This window comes from Sporobolomyces salmoneus (assembly GCF_050403485.1).
Source record: "Sporobolomyces salmoneus JCM6883 DNA, S_salmoneus_JCM6883_v1_ctg6, whole genome shotgun sequence".
NCBI lineage: Eukaryota > Fungi > Basidiomycota > Microbotryomycetes > Sporidiobolales > Sporidiobolaceae > Sporobolomyces > Sporobolomyces salmoneus.
Window position 1 is genome coordinate 19,986 of NW_027481157.1, and position 16,851 is coordinate 36,836.

Here is a 16,851-nt window from a genome sequence, read left to right on the forward strand (position 1 = left end):
ACTTTCTTCACGTTTCATTATGTCTCCCGACGCTTCTTTCGCTTCCTCCCACTCCAACAACACTCCCTCCTCGACTCCCGCTTCGTCGGAGGTTGATCCTACCGCGGCTCGTCGTCCCGTCGAACCAATCCACGTTGAATCCCCGAACCTCACCTACTCCTCCGAAGAACTCTTAGCCAAGTACACGTTCCATTCTTCTCAAGTCAAGAAAAGCGAAGATGGGAACGGACAAGTCAAGTATGAGGTTAAACCCGTTGAAAAGGAACTCGAATTCAAGACGATGAGGAAGGTTCCCAAGACTGGGTTCGTTCTCTCTCTCTCTCTTTCTCTTTCAGTCATTGAAGGATGAGACTGACGCTCTCTCGCCCCCGCTCTCGCCCCGCTCTCGCGCTCGCTTCGCTCGCGTAGATTGATGCTCGTCGGTCTAGGAGGTAACAACGGTACTACTCTCGTCGCCACTATCCTCGCGAACAAGCACCAAATCTCTTGGGGAACTCGAGATGGAGTTCAAACTCCCAACTACCTTGGATCCCTCGTTCGAGCTTCGACGATGAGGTTGGGACAGGATGAACAAGGGGAAGATGTTCATGTGCCGGTTTCGGACGTACTTCCGATGGTTCATCCTAATGATCTCGTTGTACGTTCCGTTCCTTCTTCTCTCTCTCTCTCTCTCAAACGACGAGCTGAATCACTCTGCTTGATGCTTGACGTTCTCTCCAGGTCGGCGGATGGGATATCTCCTCGATGCCTCTCGATCAAGCGATGCGACGAGCCTGTGTCCTCGACTACGATCTTCAACGTCAACTCGTCCCTCTCATGTCTTCCTACAAGCCCCTCCCTTCGATCTATTACCCGACTTTCATCAACGCGAACCAAGAAGAACGTGCCGATAACGTTATTCCCGGTCAATCGAAACAAACTCACTTGGAACAAATTCGTAAAGATATTCGTCAATTCAAATCCGAAAACTCTCTCGATCAAGTAATCGTCCTTTGGACCGCTAATACTGAACGTTACTCTGCTCTACTCGAGGGAGTTAACGATACGGCCGATAATTTGCTCAAATCGATCAAAGAATCTCATGAAGAAGTTTCTCCTTCGACTATCTTCGCAGTCGCTTCGATCCTCGAGGGTGTTCCGTTCATTAATGGCGCTCCTCAAAACACTTTCGTTCCGGGAGCGATTGAACTCGCGGAAAGGGAGAAGGCGTTCATCGGAGGGGACGATTTCAAGTCTGGTCAAACTAAGGTTAAATCAGTTCTTGCCGAATACCTCGTCAATGCCGGTATCAAGGTGAGTCGAGAATCTTTTTCCAGGTTCAGGTTGAGTTGTCGTCGTTGTCCAGCGAGAAGAAACTGACTGGCGGGATTTGTCGATTTCCATGAACTTAGCCTCGTCTCATCGCTTCTTACAACCATCTCGGAAACAACGGTGAGTCTCCTCTACCCTCTCTAGACCCTCTAGAGTGCCCCAGAGCTCATTAGAACCCGAAAAATCGCAGATGGAAAGAATTTATCGGCCGCCGCACAGTTCCGCTCGAAGGAGATTTCCAAGTCATCTGTAGTTGATGGTGAGCTATCTACCTCTCTCTCTCCAACGTCATCGTCGTCCTCCTCTTCTCGTCGGCTTTCGTCGTCGGAGGAGGATCAGAACTTGAACTGACTTTTTCCTTTTCTTCTTTTTTCTAGATATGGTCGAGGCTAACCACCTCCTCTACAAGCCTCTCGCCGAGAAAGAAGCCGACAGCAAGGACGGATTCGTCAAGGGTAAGCAAACTGAACATCCCGATCATTGCGTCGTTATCAAATAGTGAGTTCTTCTCCCTTCTCTCTTCTCTTCTCTTCTCCCTCTTGCTTTTCTCTTCGATCCAGAGCTGACTAAAGACGGTGTCGTGGTGAAATAGTATGCCCGCTTGTGGAGACGACAAGAAAGCGATTGATGATTACACTTCGGAGATTGGAATGGGAGGTCGAAACACTCTTGCGATTTACAACACTGTAAGTCTCTCTTCCTATCCCTCCTTCTCTCTTCCCTCGTTGGCGTTCCTTTCTCTCTCATCGTTGTGATTTCGAGACTGACTCTTCCTCGTTCCCTTTACCCCTCACTCGCTCGTTCGTTCAGTGCCAAGACTCCCTCCTCGCGACTCCTCTCATCATCGACCTCTGTCTCCTCGCCGAACTGATGACTCGAGTAACCTACCGCGAACAAGGATCGAAATCTCCCGAATTCGAACGACTTTACTCGGTTCTCGGGTTGCTTTCTTACATGCTCAAGGTTCGCCTTCGCCGTCTCTCTTTCTCTTCCCATCTTTCCAAGCACTGTCGCTGATGAGATGAAGAACATTGATGGCGAACAGGCTCCCTTGACGAAACCTGGTAAACAACCAATCAACTCTTTGAACCGTCAACGACAAGCACTCGAAGCTTTCTTGAGAGCTTGTTTGGGACTTCAACCCGTTACAGACTTGATCAATTTCACTCAAATGGAGGTCTCCAACTAGGAGGGTCGTCGTCGTCGTCGTCGTCGCTCGTTTCCTCAAGCCTCTCGTTTCGTTTCTCTTTATCGTTTCTCTTTCTTTCTTTTATTACTTTCCTTCCTTTTGACTGCTTTCACTTTCCTATAAGAGCCTTTAATTACTATCATCTCTTTTGTCGTCGTCGTCAGTGGTGATGGTAGTCGCTTTTCTCACGAGTTGAAAATATATTCCAGAAAACACTGAGTCTTCTCAGCAAAAGAAAAAAAACCCCGGTTCGTTTGTGGGCGTCCATTTGCGAGAGACTTGCACAGCACAGTACAGTAGAATCCAGTAGCGTCGTTGACGTCGAAGTTTGAGAGCGATCGAAAGGAGTCAGAGATTTGGACTGGATCGATGAGACAGACAGAGAGCGAGAGAGAAAAAGTCAAAAAAAAGTGCGAAAAGCTTAGACCAAGGTTATCCGAGCGATTCAGTTTCAGGCGTCCTACTGATCGGACGGTCGTACTTCGTTGAAGTCTAGTGAGGGTGAGTTGGCGAGGCAGCAAGGGAGTATTGTCGAATGAGTCGAGTTGTGAGAAAAGTTTGAGGAAAAGGAAAAACTGTTCCATTCAAACGAAAGACAGGTTGTTCGAGATCGTAGTGCTCGAGATCGATTCTTATCGATACTCTCTCTTCGTTGGCTCGAAGCTGTAAAGCTGTAGAGTTGACTTTGATTCGCAAAGATTCAAAGCGCGATCACTTTGCAACTTATCGTGGTTTCCCCAAAACTTCTCGCCGCTTCGTTGGCTCCTTTCGTTCTATCGAAGCTCTCGCGAGCGACTCAGGCCCCGTTTGGAAAGGTAGAATAAGGGGAAAGAAAGAGGAGCGAGTGAGAATCTCGAACGGAGAGTGAGTTAAGGAATGAGGGAAGATCGTTCGGCTTTCGCTGAGCCATCCTGAAAGAATGGCAAACAGAGAGAACAGGGAGAGCAAGCGGAGAGTGAAAGAGCCGATACACCGAAGAGAAAACCCATCAAAGCTATAGCACAAAACGGGCGAGCTTACCGCGAACCGGTCACCATTTCTGACAGACTTAGGTTGCCGTCAAAGGTTCACGACGACGAGACGGTTGTCCTTCCTTGATCTGAGCTTCTTGTGTTTGCTTCGCTAAGAGTTCCGTACGCTCTCCTTCGCCGTGCGCATTTCCTCTCGAATCTCGTCGGACTATTCCGCTTCGTACTTTTGGTTCGTTCGCGGATTCCATCCCAAAGACGCCACAATTGAACCCTCGCGACAAACTCCTCTCAATCGCAAACATTTGCTGCTCACTCCTGTGAAACGCTTCCTTGTCATTCATTTCCTTTGTTTTCACATCTCAAGTATTGATCGACCCTAATAACTCCTCCTTATACTCCTCTGCAGATCCGCCAATTTCTGGGAAGTCGCGCTCGCAGCTGGAACCGATTGAAGCGCCATTTGATATCTCGAAAGAGCCGATTCGACCTCCGTCGCCGGGAACGATCTAGATAGTGAAGTCGGAGCCGATCTTGCTTCTTCGAGCCAGGCCGAGATGAGTTCCGCTACGGATGAAGCGAGGAACGATAAGCCGGTAGAGGTGTGCCAAGGCGGGATCTAACGGGACGAAACGAGAATCGTCAGTAAGGAGAGAACGAAGAAGGGAATAAGGGGAGGGGAACGCACTTTAGCGGTCAGTAGTTCATCGTAGCATGCAAAGATGGGTTCGAAAGGAGCTCCTCCTTCTCGAAGAGAGAGTGCGACCCATCCTGGTCGAGGTGATTCCGCTTTTCGTTCGTAGCTGAATCGTTCGAGTAGGGAGATGAGTTCGGCTACATCAGAGAGATCAATCAGTTTACGAAGTCGAGATGGACGAAGAAATGATCGAGAGAGAGAGAGGAAACTCACGAAGAGGGAAAGCGATGTCGGAAGAATGGAATCGATGACCGAGTTGGGTCACTTTTGCCGCGACTGCTTCAAGAGGTTGTTCAGGGTGTTCTTCTTGAACTGTGGGGCGACGATTGCAAGCCAGTCAGCGCGTGAAATAGAGCAGACTCGAGAGTGATCGAAGCCTCACCTCGAGCGAGAATTGCTTCCCAAGTTGCCGTGACGAGGAAGGGATCCCGGTGATCAGAGACGTGGAACTGTCCATGAGAGAGTGAGATCAGTGTGAATACATCGGAATGATGGAGTCAAGACTGAACGCACGATAAGCAAGATGATCTCGAGTTGTTCGAGAGGTTCGGCGAATTCAGAGTACAACTACGCGCACGAACGTCGAGATCAGCTTCAGTAGACGACTATAGAGCTGTGGTGCTCACCTCTGTAACTGTAAACAAGCGATCCTCGATTTTCTCGATCCAGACTTTCTTCTCGTCTTCATCCAGAAGATTCGATTCCTCGATCGCCCTGAAGATCTCAATCTGAACCTGAGCGACCTCAAGTTTCTCCTCTACATCCGTCAAGAACTGAACCGAATCTCCTCTTGAGGCCGAAGGGATTTGGGATTTCGCGTTTCCGACGGCGAGGGAAAGGTATTCGACTCGTTTTTGAAGAGAGAGCGGGAAGGCGGTCGTTTCGGCGAGGAGAGCGAGGACGGAAGCGGCGGCGGCGTAGCGAGAGGTTCGGACGTAGTATTGCCAGAGTAGGTCGCTCTTTTCGAGAGTTGTCGGTTCGCGAGATAAATAACCTTCGAGATACGGTGTTCGAGTCTGCGAGTCTCGCTATCGGTCAACTCAGAAGTAAGTTCAGAGTGGACAGAGTGAAGACGCACCTCGAGTAGTTGATTCGTCATTCCTCTCGAGAGGTACCACTCGTACAACTCGAAGTGGAACAAATCGTCCTTGACCGAGAGCGCTTTGTTGTACGCATTCGTTCTCAATCCATCCGCCTCTTCATACGAGACCGCCCCGGTCGGTCTGTTCGGTTTCGCCGCTTCGTTCAACAAATCGTCCATCGCCGCGAGCGCGTCGAAACACAATCGGTTGCAACTTCTTCGTTGTTCGTATGCTGTCGATCGACTGTCGTTCGGAGGACAACCGTCTTCCCAGAAGGAGACGGCTCGGTCGGAAGAGTCCCAGGCGCGTGCGCATGCGAGAGACAGGTCGATCACGCCGAGAGGGTACCGCATCGAGGTGTATTCGGAACAGATCTCTTTGAGTCGATCGAGCGAGAGATGTCGTGCAGCTTTCGTGAATAGTCTGTAGCGGGTGAAAGGTGAGACTGAGACTCGATTGGCGAGTCAAAGAGGGAGACGACTAACCGAAGAGATTCTCGAAGAGATTCGGTTCGTTCGTTCGTATCCGGTGTGTCCTTCGCTCGTCGCATCGCTTCGATAGCCTGCATCGAGAAGGCGAGTCAGCTACACGTTCGACTCCAAGAGACAGCGGAAGACTCACTTTGTAAAGAAGAACATCGTCCGCGCTGCAGAACGAACCACATCGTTGCTGAAGAGTTTCGCTAATCGCATCGACCTGTGCGAATGTGATCCATGCATCAGTCGCTGCCTTCAGATACAGACTCATCAGACTCACGCTTAAATGTCTCCCAATTTGTTGATTGATCACCGAGCTAACCAATCCCCTCGCGACGTCTCTTCCCGTTTTCGTCGTCAACAATTCCGAGTACGTCAACTCTGCCAATTGTTTCTGCACTTCCGAGGAAGAAGCGGAAACGATTTCGGGTAGTTGGTAATCGATGAGGAGGAGGATGAACGAAAGAGCTTCGACGGATTGAATGAGAAGAAGTCGAAGGGCGTTCAAGGATCGTTGTTCAGCTTGGAACGGGGTCGAATCTTGACCAGTACGGGAAGAGTCGGGGAGGCTCGTGAAGAGGTTTTGTTCTCTGTGCCCGATTCTCCGACAAATCAGTTTTGAAGCGGAAAACCGATGTGTCGAAAGAACGACTCACTGCTCGATGAATGATCTCAAAGACATCAAATCCTTCTGCACGGAAGACAAGATCGAGTCCGGTAGGTAAGAGGTTTGTCGATTCGGATCTGTCGGAGAAGGAGCGGGTCGAGTGATCCTCATTTTCCAGATTGGTCGAACGATTCTCGCGAAGTAGAACGCGAGTCCTTCGTGACGACCTGAGAAGATGATCTTCGAGTCCGACGATTGTCCTTGAGGTCCAGCTACAACGAACGAGTCTAGTCAGTTTCGACCGAAGAAAAATCGAGAGACGAGGCGAGACTGACTACCGTATCCTCCTCGATCGATCGAGATAGGTCTGCCTCCACCTTCAAAGAACAAACCCTTCGCTTGATCCGCGAGCGAAGTCGAACTATTCCTCGAGTTCGAGACTTGGAATCCACTCATTCCACCGACCTGAGGAGCACTTGCCGATTCGTTGAGAGAGAGTTGAGAGTTGCCAGCTGCGATAGCTAGTAACATCGCACAGGATTGGTCTCTTCCATACCTACGCACGATCATCGAAAGAGTGTCAGCACGGGGTCGGAAACAGAAGGGGAACAGAAAGAAAACGACTGACGATTCGAAGAAAACCCCAATCTCACCATGTCCATTCCCATTCATTCCCATCGCCTCCAACACATCCAGCAACGTATCGATCGGTCTCTGTCTCGACACAACGTTTGCCCCCATATTCGTCAAAATAACCCATTCCCTCCTCTTCTGAGTTCCCTGCGTCGCCAATTCGTTCAACGAAGTTCCCCCCGTCGTACTGATCAATGGTTGACTCGTGATTTCCGCCATGTCCCACGTTCTTCCGGGTACTTCGATCGTAGAGGCTACTTCGGTGAAGGGTCGATTGGGGGATTGAGAAGAGGAAGAATTTGAAGAGTCGGCGATCGATCGAATCGAAGAGGAAACATCGGGAGCAGCAACGAGGAGTACGTCAAGATCTGGAGTGAGGTTGTTCGCGGCGAGTAAGAGGCCTCCCGAAGAGTATTTCGCTTGAATAATTGAGTTGAACGGGATTTGATTCCCTCCTTGTTGAGATTGTTGCTGTTGAGACGACTGAACGATTTGTTGACCGTACATTGTGGACTGAGGAGGAGGTTGATTCGTCGAAGGAGCGGGAGGAGGTCGGACGTGACAGAGTTCGAGAGCGGCGGGAGAAGAAGAAACGCCGTAGTAATATCCTCGGCGTTGATGCGTGAAGTAGAGTCGAACGCCTACTCACAATCGTGTGAGCTCAACGCACCGTGCGAGATCGAGAGAGACGAGAACTGACCGGTACTCGTCACGGCGACCAATCCAATTTTATTATTCCCTCCTTCCTTCGCACTAATGACCTGCATTTCGACGATCCTGAAATTCTTCAACATCGGATTGTTCGGTAACAACATATTCGCCGTCCTGACTACATCTCCACTCTTCGCAACTTTCGTCGGAGTTCCATCGAATCCTTTCCCAGGTCCTGACGAAGGCAGAGAATACATTTCGATTGTCGAATTCCTCAATAGGGTATAGAGTAGACCTCGTTCGGAATCAATTTCGAGGGAGACGATCCATTCCTGTTGAGGAATTGCCGAAAGAGACCTGAGGAAAGACGGAACGACGGATTTGACGATTGATCCGGAAGTGAGATTGTGTAAAGTACACTTCTTCGCGAACCATCCTTCATTCGATTGATACGCTAATTCGTAGAGACATCCATCTCCGCCGATTCCACCGGGAGTGAGAGGTTCAGGAGAAGAAACGAGGAAAATTCGACCGTTCGAAGTACCGCGAATTGTCGCGAAGGAGATACCGTCGGTAGGGACAGAGAGACCGGTTAGGTAGAAGGTTACTTCTTTCTTGGCGCCGGGGGAAGGAGGGGAGTAACCGAGTCCGACGAGATGGACTTGAGAGGGAGTAGAGAGCACGAGGAGGTGAGAGATCGAATCGACGAATACGCCAGGTCGAGGTCGAACGAGAGCGACGCCGACAATCACGTCGGAGAGTTCTTCGAATGTCGAGAAAGACGATCTGAGCGAGGAGGGAAGATTCAGCTCGTCAAGATTGGAAGTCGACGCGGCCTCGTCACAAAATGAGTACTTACCCGTCTGCCCAATCCCACAGCAGCAGTCTGTGATCTACTGTGACCCAGGACCTCTCAATCTCCGGCAACAATCCCATCGTACATCTCGATTGAGTAACTAAAAATACAAAACTCGTCAATTTCGGTCTGGCTGGTACTTACCAAATGCCTTTCATGGATTTAAGAGGGTAGGAGGGACTCACGATCATGTTCCTCAAATAGTCTGTCGGGGAGAAGGACAGTACGAGTCTTTGTGAAGGGAACCCAGGCGGGATTTGGTGGGAGAACATAATCCGACGAAGACGCTCCTGTTTCGTTACGAGGGCGGTAGCGTATCAGTAACCATGAGCCTATCCACGTTATGCGACTTGGACTTGAGCTAGAGTCTCCCAAGAGTAAGGGAGAGGCAGCGAAAACAATGCACTCTCCAACTCCCCTCGCCTACTCCCGAGAGATCCAAGCGACATGAGAATACGAATGAATGATAGCTCACCGTTCAGACTGTCTCCAATACCGGTCCATCGCTCGTCCCTTGCCAATCTATCTTCCAACACTTTACCCGCTCTCTCCAACGGTCCAAACACTGGATCTTCCTGCTGCTGACCGTTCTGACTCTGTTGCTGCTGCTGCTGGTGACTCTGGGACTGATTCCCATTCGAGCTGGACGCTTGCTGGGATTGTTGTGAGAGTTGGTGAGATGAATTCGAATGACTGAGTGATTGAGTAGGAGGAGCTTCGTTCCCCTGACCAGACTGCGATCGATTGTTGTTCGACATCGCTGGAAGGAGGTCGACTCGCTAGAGCGAGATGAAGTTGAAGGAGAGAAAGTGAGGTCGTCGACTCGAAACAATTTGAGCGACTCAACTTCGACAAATTCAAGAGCGATTGTAGCGTGCGAGGCGAACAAATAACAATAACGTGTGTACAGCGACGCTCGCCGGTAGATCGAAATTTGAAGCGTAAACTGACGTTTCGAAAAATGAAAACTTCGCAAAAACCTTTCGATACTCTTCCTCTTGTGCTCCCTGATCCGGTGTACTGACCCTCGTAGCTTTCCGTAACCAACACACTCCTCGCAGCAGAATCGACCGCGACCGTTCCTCGTAACCCGAAATATCGTATTTCCTTTCAGATTCTATCGATCTTCCACAAGTCGTCCCCCAAGAAATGAATCATCTCAACCCCAATATTCTTATTCAGACTCCTGATTTCGTCCGTACTCATCGCCGTCAACCCAATCGCGAGTGCGTTCTCTTTCCCGTACGCATGGACCGAAACGGGAGTTGTTTTCGGAATATTCTCCTCTGTAGGAGGGAGGTAGCCGGTTGCGGAAGTCATACCGGGACTGCGCGCGAAAGAGAATGACGTGTGAGCGGGGCGAGGAGAAGAGGAGCGAAGGAAGGAGGACGAACCACATGATATTTGCGCCTCCGAGGACGAATTTGATCGCTCCTCGATCGACTCCTACTCGTGGTAGCATTCCCGGATCTGTCCAGACGATGGAAAAGTTAGTGCCGCCGACACAGGTCAAGAGAAAGAGAGCTGAGAGAGAGCGAGAGCGTACATTTATGTAAAACTTTCAGAGTCGGATAGAACGGACCGTCGAAATGTTGGAAGAACAACGGTTCTCCGTGTACTGTAAACATCGAGATATGTTCTCGACTGTCGAACGTCACACCTTCAGCTTCGCCGGCAACAAACGCTGAGAGAAGATAGAAAGACCGACCATTTAACGAGCGAGCAACCCTCCTTCTTGGGCCACAGGGTATCCATCACCGTCAGCACCTCTTCCTCTCCTCCAGCTGCTCCCTCTTCCTGTGTCGCTACCGGCTCCTCGACCTCCTCAGCTGCCTGTCCTTTCTTTCCCTTCTTCCCTCCTCCCTTTCCTCCCTTCGCTTTCTTCTCTTTTCCCGCTCCTTTCTTCCTCCTTCCTACGTCCTCATCTTCTTCCTCGTCCGAATCTTCAACCGTAGCAGCGACGAGCGATTTCGGTAGAGGAGAAGCGGGGAGAGAGAGGTAAGGGTATTGTTCGAGGATCTTTGAACGGATCTGTCTCTGTAGCGAAGATTTCATGGGCGCATTGCCGGCGATGTCTTCCTTCGGGGTGAACCTGGCGAGAAGGAAGGAGGGAGGAAGAGATAATTGATGAGGTAGCGAATTGAGCAGTAAACGAGACGGGTGGGATCAGTAACGCTGGTAGGACTTGCAGGATAGTCTGGATACTCACTTCTTGAACATCTTTGTTTGTACGAGTTCGGAGTGAGCAGGAAAGAGGGAACGAGTTCGAGTTCGCAACAATCTCATCATCTTACTCCAGACTACGAACTCTGCCTCCATTTCAGTTCCGAATAGCCTCACAATCTAAACACGGCACGCTTCACGACTCCTACCACGCTCCTGCTCGATTTCAGCACCGTCCTCTGATTCAACTTCCATCTCTACTATGAGCTTTCGACAACTACCACCCGAGACACAGCAGCACATTGTCCGTCTATGTTATCGAGCCGACGAAGCCTACAAACAATACGGTCCCAAGAAAATCAGTGAAGGTAGGAGGAAAAAATACTGGGCACGAAGCTGCTGTGCGATCTCTTTGGTCAACAAGGACTTGCGGGCGATGGCAGCGAAATACATCTTTTCGGTCAGTTGCCTCGCTCCCCTTTTTGTCCGGTCGCTGGTTTGACGGTGTGCGTTGTTCCTCTTCTGTCTTTTTTCTTGGTTTCGTCTTCGCTCGAGCAGAAGGCTCTAGCATCGAGAATGGGAATGGACAACAGGATCTTCACCGGTCTCATACTGTCAACTCCACTCGCCGAAGCCATCACTGAGGTCAGATTCGATCCCCTAGCGACTCCGCAGATTATCCGTTCTGTCGTCCTTCTCGTCCTTCCTTCATTACCACGCCTCGATACGATTACAGGTTTCAACTAGAGAATCACGAGGGCTCTGTTCTCGATTCAACGAACCCAAAGGACTACTCAGGGAATAATGGCAGTTCGCGACTTACCCTTCGACTGGACTCGGGAGGACGACCACGAGAGCCTCTTCGCCTGGCGCAAGTTGAGTGCGGTCGTTCCGCGTATCAAACATTGGGAACTCGGTCTAGAGGAGGAGGAGGTAGAAGCGCTCTTCTCGATTGATCCGAGCATCAAACAGAACATCAAATCTCTCTCCCTCATTTCCTGCGGCAACGGCTATTTTCCGATTCTCGAGTCAGACTCCTCCCAATTCCCACGTCTCATCAGTTCACTTCCCTCCCTCGCCTCTCTGACCGTCTCCACGACTCCGATCAGCAGCCCCAATGATTCCATCTCACAAGTTGCCTTGTCGATTTCGTACGATTTCGCTTCGACCTTGACTTCTTTCACCCTTGACGGCTGTCCCTACCGAACGCGAGTCGACAAAACACTCGTCCGATTCCTTACTCGCTTCCCTTCTCTTCGATTCCTCAAAATCGAGGCCAACAACTTTCCAACCGAGGACGACGACGCTTCAGACCCAAAGTTCACGTTCCCGTGCCTTACTCACTTGGAGCTCTTGACAGCGGAAATTGACATGCTCGACCATATCCTTGATCTCGTTCTGCTCCCGAAGCTCGAAGTCCTCACTCTCTCCTATACCAATTCCGGCCGCGATCGAGATGCACTTGTTGAGCGAAGCGGCTTCATCGACAGGTTGTATCGCAGACTTTCCGAGGATAAGCCGAATCTTCGTCACGTCTACCTCTCAGTCGACAACGGATTCTACGACTTGATCATCTTCGCACTGGATCTTTTCGTGGTCGTCAAACCGAGCCTTCCTACTCCATGCACATTGATTGGCAACCCGGTTTACCTGAAGCGGAGGCGTCCAAGAAGGCGAAGTACTCTCTGGTGTCGGCGTTGAAGAAGGAGGACGTTATCGAAGGACTCGTCAATGGGATCGAAGACATGAGCATTTGGATCAAACATGAGGTGGACGGAGTCAAAGTCTCGAAGGATGTACCGAAGGCGAGGGCGTTGGTAAGAGCGATGGATCCGTTGTACGAGTTGCGAAAATGGTATGAAGTTTAGGTTTCGAGTTTCAGGTTCGCCACGCTCTCGTGCTGTCTCGCTGTTTCGCCCTCAGCTTCGACGCTGACCTTTCTCTCTACAATGACACCTTAGCAACAGCAGTTCCGGAGGACGAGAAAGGAACGCTGGCTTCGTCCCTTTTGCAATTCCGACGCTTGATGTCGATTCCTATCCTTCCTCATTCGTTGTCTTTGAGCCGGGAGAGTCCGTCAAAAGCCGCGAAGAGATAGGCGCGTTTGGACGAGAGCAATCAAGCGGTTTACTTCGCCGTTCCCACTGACTTAGTTGTCGGCGGTTCTTCTTGATCAAATTCGGTCAAAGGGCAGGTGTGCATGCGTAGCGAAGCTAAGCCGAACGATGATCGAGCGAGACGGCCATTGGAAACCGTCCACAGCAAGACGAGCAAAGAAAAGAGAACAGGACGCAACGCCGGCCCAATGATGTAGCGCAAGCACGAAGCAGGTAGGTTGATAGGATTCTAATTGGCCGTCAGAGCTGGGAAGCGGTCAAAACCCTCGAAGGGATCTTGATGAATGGTCTCGAGAGAAGTTTCGAAGGCGAGTGGCCCGCGACTCTGTCGGAGCGAGTGCCGTTTCCAGAGTGGCTTCTCCCCTGAGACGTGAGCACAATGTATAACTACCGAACCGAACCGAAGCATGAACAGAGTGAGGCTCGAAAGGAGACGAGCGAGCGCATGGAGCCCAACAGCGCAAGAGAGGAGAGCTGTACTCACACAAGCGAACGAGTGCGTCGTGCCCTCTGGCATTCCTGGAAATCTTGCGGCCCCTTCTAGGGACTCCTGAGAGGCCGCGCGAGGTGGAACAGGCAGGCGAAGGATGGAGAAAGAAGAGGAGCTTCCAAGGCGGGGGAGGGAGGGAGGAGGCGAGAGGAACCGGGAGCAGCTCGCGGCATCTCTACAGCAGTGAACAAGCTCGTCGTGGAAGTGAACCGCAGTGAGTTGGGCGGGAGGGAGTTAAAGTTCGACCGGCGCTGCGCAGATCTCCCTCTCTTTCGCCTCCGCTTCACTCGCAAACCGCCTCACCTACTCGATATACAGTCAACAGTACCTCATCGCATACCCTTCCTTCCCGCCGCCTCTCCACCCGACATCGTTCTCCCACTTCTTTCGCTTCATCTCACCTCTTTTCGACATGAGCTTTCGACAACTCCCACCCGAAACGCAACAGCACATCGTGGATCTATGTTATCATGCTGATCAAGGCTACAGCAACCTAGGGATCGCAGGCGGAGGTGTGGGAGACAAGAAGTGGTGGGGACGAAGCTGTTTCGCGATCTCTTTGGTGAACAAGGATTTGAGGGCGATGGCGATCAAGCATCTCTTCTCGGTCAGTCGCTCTCCTCCCTTCCTGCTGAGTTGCTTATTGACGTCGCCGATCGTTCGCCTTTTTCTCTTTTTCGTTCACATTGTTCTCTCGCACAGACGGCTCGAGCCACGAACATGGCGATGGGTAACATGACTTTCTCGACCTTCATTCTGCCTACACCACTCGTCGAAGCCATCACCGAGGTCAGATTCGATGATTATGCCTCGCCGGAGACTCTCCGTTTTTGCGTTCAACACGTCCTCCCTCGTCTACCCCGGCTCGACACGATTACTGGTCTCGACAGAAACGTCATCAAGGCGGTATTTCGACCCGAAGGCATCCACACGACGTCGGGGGGTATGCGATCACTCTCGAAAATGACGCTCAACAACGTTTGGGGTACCGACTATGAGGGTTTCTGTTGTTGGCGCGTCTTTAATTCGATCGCTCGTCGCATCAAGCACTGGGAAATCGGTCTGGAGGAGGAGGAGGTAGAAGCGCTCTTCTCGATCGATCCGAGCATCAAACAGAACATAAAATCGCTATCTCTGATTTCTCGCGGCAACGGCGATTTCCCGATTCTCGAGTCCGACTCGTCCCAGTTCCCGGCTCTCCTCAGTTCACTTCCGTCTCTGACTTCCCTAGCGATCTCTCCGGGGTATTTTTCCGAATCAGACGATGCGAGCTCCGTGTCGCGAAACGCCCTCTCGACTTCGTACGAATTCGCATCGACACTGACCTCTTTCACCTGGACCGGAGACGAAGACGCAGACGAAACCGAAAATGTCGTCGATATCTCACTTTTACGACTCCTGGCTCGCTTTACCTCTCTTCGTTCCCTCAAGATCAATGCTTTTAACTTCAACATAGCGGTCATTCCTGCCGACGAACCGAAAGTACTGTTCCCCCGCCTCGTCGAACTGGACCTCGCGTGCGAGGAAATCCTAATGCTCGACCGAATTCTGGAAGTTATGGACCTCCCAAAGCTCGAAGTCCTCAGGCTGTCGTTCAACTCGCCCGGACGGGATCGAGAATTCCTACTGGAAGCAGCAGGAAGGAAAGGAAGCGAAGTTCACCATCTTTATTCGAGGATCTCCGAGAACAAGCCGAATCTTCGTCACATTTACCTTTCGGGCGGGAGGTTTCTACCAAATTTCACTCGATCATCTCCGAACTGAATCCTTCCGTGGATATCAGACTGAGGCTTCCTACAAATTTCACACCGATTGGCAACCCGGCTTCCCTGAAATGGCGGCGTCTGCAGCGGGCTACGGTTCGGCGCTGAAGAAAGGCGAGATTATCGAAGGACTTGTCAATGGGATTGAAGACATGAGCGCTTGGATCAAACACGAGGTGGAAGGAATCAAATTCTCAGAGGATATACCGAAGGCGAGGGCGTTGGTGAAAGCGATGGGTCCTTTGCACGAATTGCGAAAATGGAGCGAAGTTTAGTTTTCGAGAGTCAGGTTCGCATCTCTCTCTCGGTCCCTCGTCTTTCACTGGCAGCTCCGGTATTGACCTCTCGTCTCAACAGCCATATCATTGCAACAGGAAATCCGTTAGGGAGAAGGGGAAAGGACCTTTGTCTTTGGCATTTCTCCCGTTTCTACGCTTGATGTCAATTCCGATTACCCCGCGTTCCTCTTCGGCGTGAATCCTGAGTCAGGCAGTCAAGTCCGCGAAAGCAAGAAAAGAGACGGAACGAAGGCTCAAACAGAAGCCGTCGACTCGTCCTCCTTTCGATCCCTGGGCCAAAGTCGCCTCGTTGGAGCCGGGAGACCCCAATCCCAAGTCGAGATAGCAGGGACGGTGAAGGAGGAGCAGGGACGGTTTCGATCGACGCGAAGCGAACGAGTTCTAGTCGTCGGTTGGAGAAGCTCATAAGAGGCACGGACGACTTCGACCCACGAGGAGCAGCGGGTATGTCTATCGAAGCAGACACACCACGAAAGCGCGACCAGGTTCCGCCAGTATCGCCAGTATTTTTCAGCGAGAAACGAAACGCAAGAATCGCCAACGACAGCTAAAGCAGATGTTCAAAGGCTCGTTCCGAGCACGAGCATCCAAGACACGACCCCGCGCGCTTACTCGACCTCGATACAGCATTCGATAATTCGTCCGGAGGAACCAAGCAGGGGGAAAGAAATGTTGAGTTCCAAGATCGCGGAACTGCAAGTTGGTGTTGAGCGAGGCACGCCGTCGGAATCGGGCTTCCATCAGACGGGAATGTCTCCACGGACCAGAGGAAACACGAGCCGATTGGCCGGAGGAGAGAAGGAGTCGGAGGACAATAACAGGATTTTGCCTCAGGTCGAGGCGAGAAGAACTGAGTTGATCCAGCCCTCGGACGTTAGCTTGCGGGGCGGGAGAACGAAGAGTGCAAAGTGCAAGTATTGTCGAGTCGCATCGGCGAGTAGCATTGAGCATAAGTTGAGCGGGTTGCGAGGGAAAGCGAGGCGAGCTGAAACTTTTCGAGAAGATTTCGGGTCCTATGAGTCAAAAACAGACAATCTTGGTCAGTGACTATCCTCAAGTCATGTTCAGGTCATGCTATAGTGAATCCAGCGAGCAGAGATGCCTTCAGTAATGGGTAACGATCCCGAGTTTGTCCTTCTTCCCGCAAGAGAGTAAATCGAGCAGTAGTTTTTCGGTAGGATCAATTGGATTATATAATTGTTAACATCGTGAGGCGTAACGAGTTGGATCGGGGGAGAGAAGAGGAGGAATGGGAGGTAGGGAAAAAATGAAACGAGGGGAGCTGGAGACTCACGAGAAAGGGTCTAGTCGGTGCAGACAGGTTGCCGCATGCATAGCTGGCTATCAAGGCATTTCATAAGCCGGAAATCGAATAAATTGTTGTCGAGGAGATGGAGGGAGAAAGAGAGAGAAGCGAGAAGATCCACCACTCTTCGAACTCTGCTATCTTATCCGAGCGATTCACCTGGGCATACTAGACACCCCTCGACTAGGAACAAGCCAACACCGGCACTGAAATCCGCTTCAACCGGCGAGGTCGAATCTACTC

The 16,851-nt window shown here is 51.2% G+C and overlaps 5 protein-coding genes across 5 annotated transcripts; 3 read left to right on the forward strand and 2 right to left on the reverse strand.

Moving 5' to 3' along the window:
* Positions 1-19: 19 nt before the first annotated feature.
* On the forward strand, positions 20-2,500 carry INO1 (inositol-3-phosphate synthase INO1; the record flags this gene model as incomplete). Its single annotated transcript, XM_076629578.1, has 9 exons — positions 20-303; positions 409-637; positions 721-1,293; positions 1,392-1,431; positions 1,502-1,570; positions 1,689-1,809; positions 1,904-1,997; positions 2,122-2,274; positions 2,357-2,500. The coding sequence occupies 9 exons, from the start codon at positions 20-22 to the stop codon at positions 2,498-2,500; spliced, it is 1,707 nt and encodes a 568-aa protein (XP_076490205.1).
* A 1,347-nt stretch (positions 2,501-3,847) lies between these two features.
* JCM6883_006558 (uncharacterized protein) lies at positions 3,848-9,228 on the reverse strand (the record flags this gene model as incomplete). The annotated part of the gene is made up of 17 exons (XM_076629579.1): positions 3,848-4,087; positions 4,157-4,302; positions 4,379-4,477; positions 4,548-4,614; positions 4,679-4,732; positions 4,792-5,181; positions 5,244-5,670; positions 5,733-5,809; positions 5,869-5,943; positions 6,004-6,313; positions 6,380-6,602; positions 6,666-6,886; positions 6,959-7,604; positions 7,664-8,400; positions 8,474-8,570; positions 8,656-8,760; positions 8,946-9,228. The coding sequence occupies 17 exons, from the start codon at positions 9,226-9,228 to the stop codon at positions 3,848-3,850; spliced, it is 4,197 nt and encodes a 1,398-aa protein (XP_076490206.1).
* A 352-nt stretch (positions 9,229-9,580) lies between these two features.
* Positions 9,581-10,690, reverse strand: TMA20 (translation machinery-associated protein 20; the record flags this gene model as incomplete). The annotated part of the gene is made up of 5 exons (XM_076629580.1): positions 9,581-9,797; positions 9,865-9,940; positions 10,017-10,114; positions 10,179-10,562; positions 10,680-10,690. 5 exons carry the CDS (start codon positions 10,688-10,690, stop codon positions 9,581-9,583), a joined length of 786 nt encoding a protein of 261 aa, XP_076490207.1.
* Positions 10,691-12,255: 1,565 nt separating this feature from the next.
* JCM6883_006560 (uncharacterized protein) lies at positions 12,256-12,501 on the forward strand (the record flags this gene model as incomplete). The annotated part of the gene is made up of 1 exon (XM_076629581.1): positions 12,256-12,501. The coding sequence occupies one exon, from the start codon at positions 12,256-12,258 to the stop codon at positions 12,499-12,501; it is 246 nt and encodes an 81-aa protein (XP_076490208.1).
* A 1,151-nt stretch (positions 12,502-13,652) lies between these two features.
* Positions 13,653-15,278, forward strand: JCM6883_006561 (uncharacterized protein; the record flags this gene model as incomplete). The annotated part of the gene is made up of 3 exons (XM_076629582.1): positions 13,653-13,847; positions 13,943-14,896; positions 15,024-15,278. The coding sequence occupies 3 exons, from the start codon at positions 13,653-13,655 to the stop codon at positions 15,276-15,278; spliced, it is 1,404 nt and encodes a 467-aa protein (XP_076490209.1).
* Positions 15,279-16,851: the final 1,573 nt, after the last annotated feature.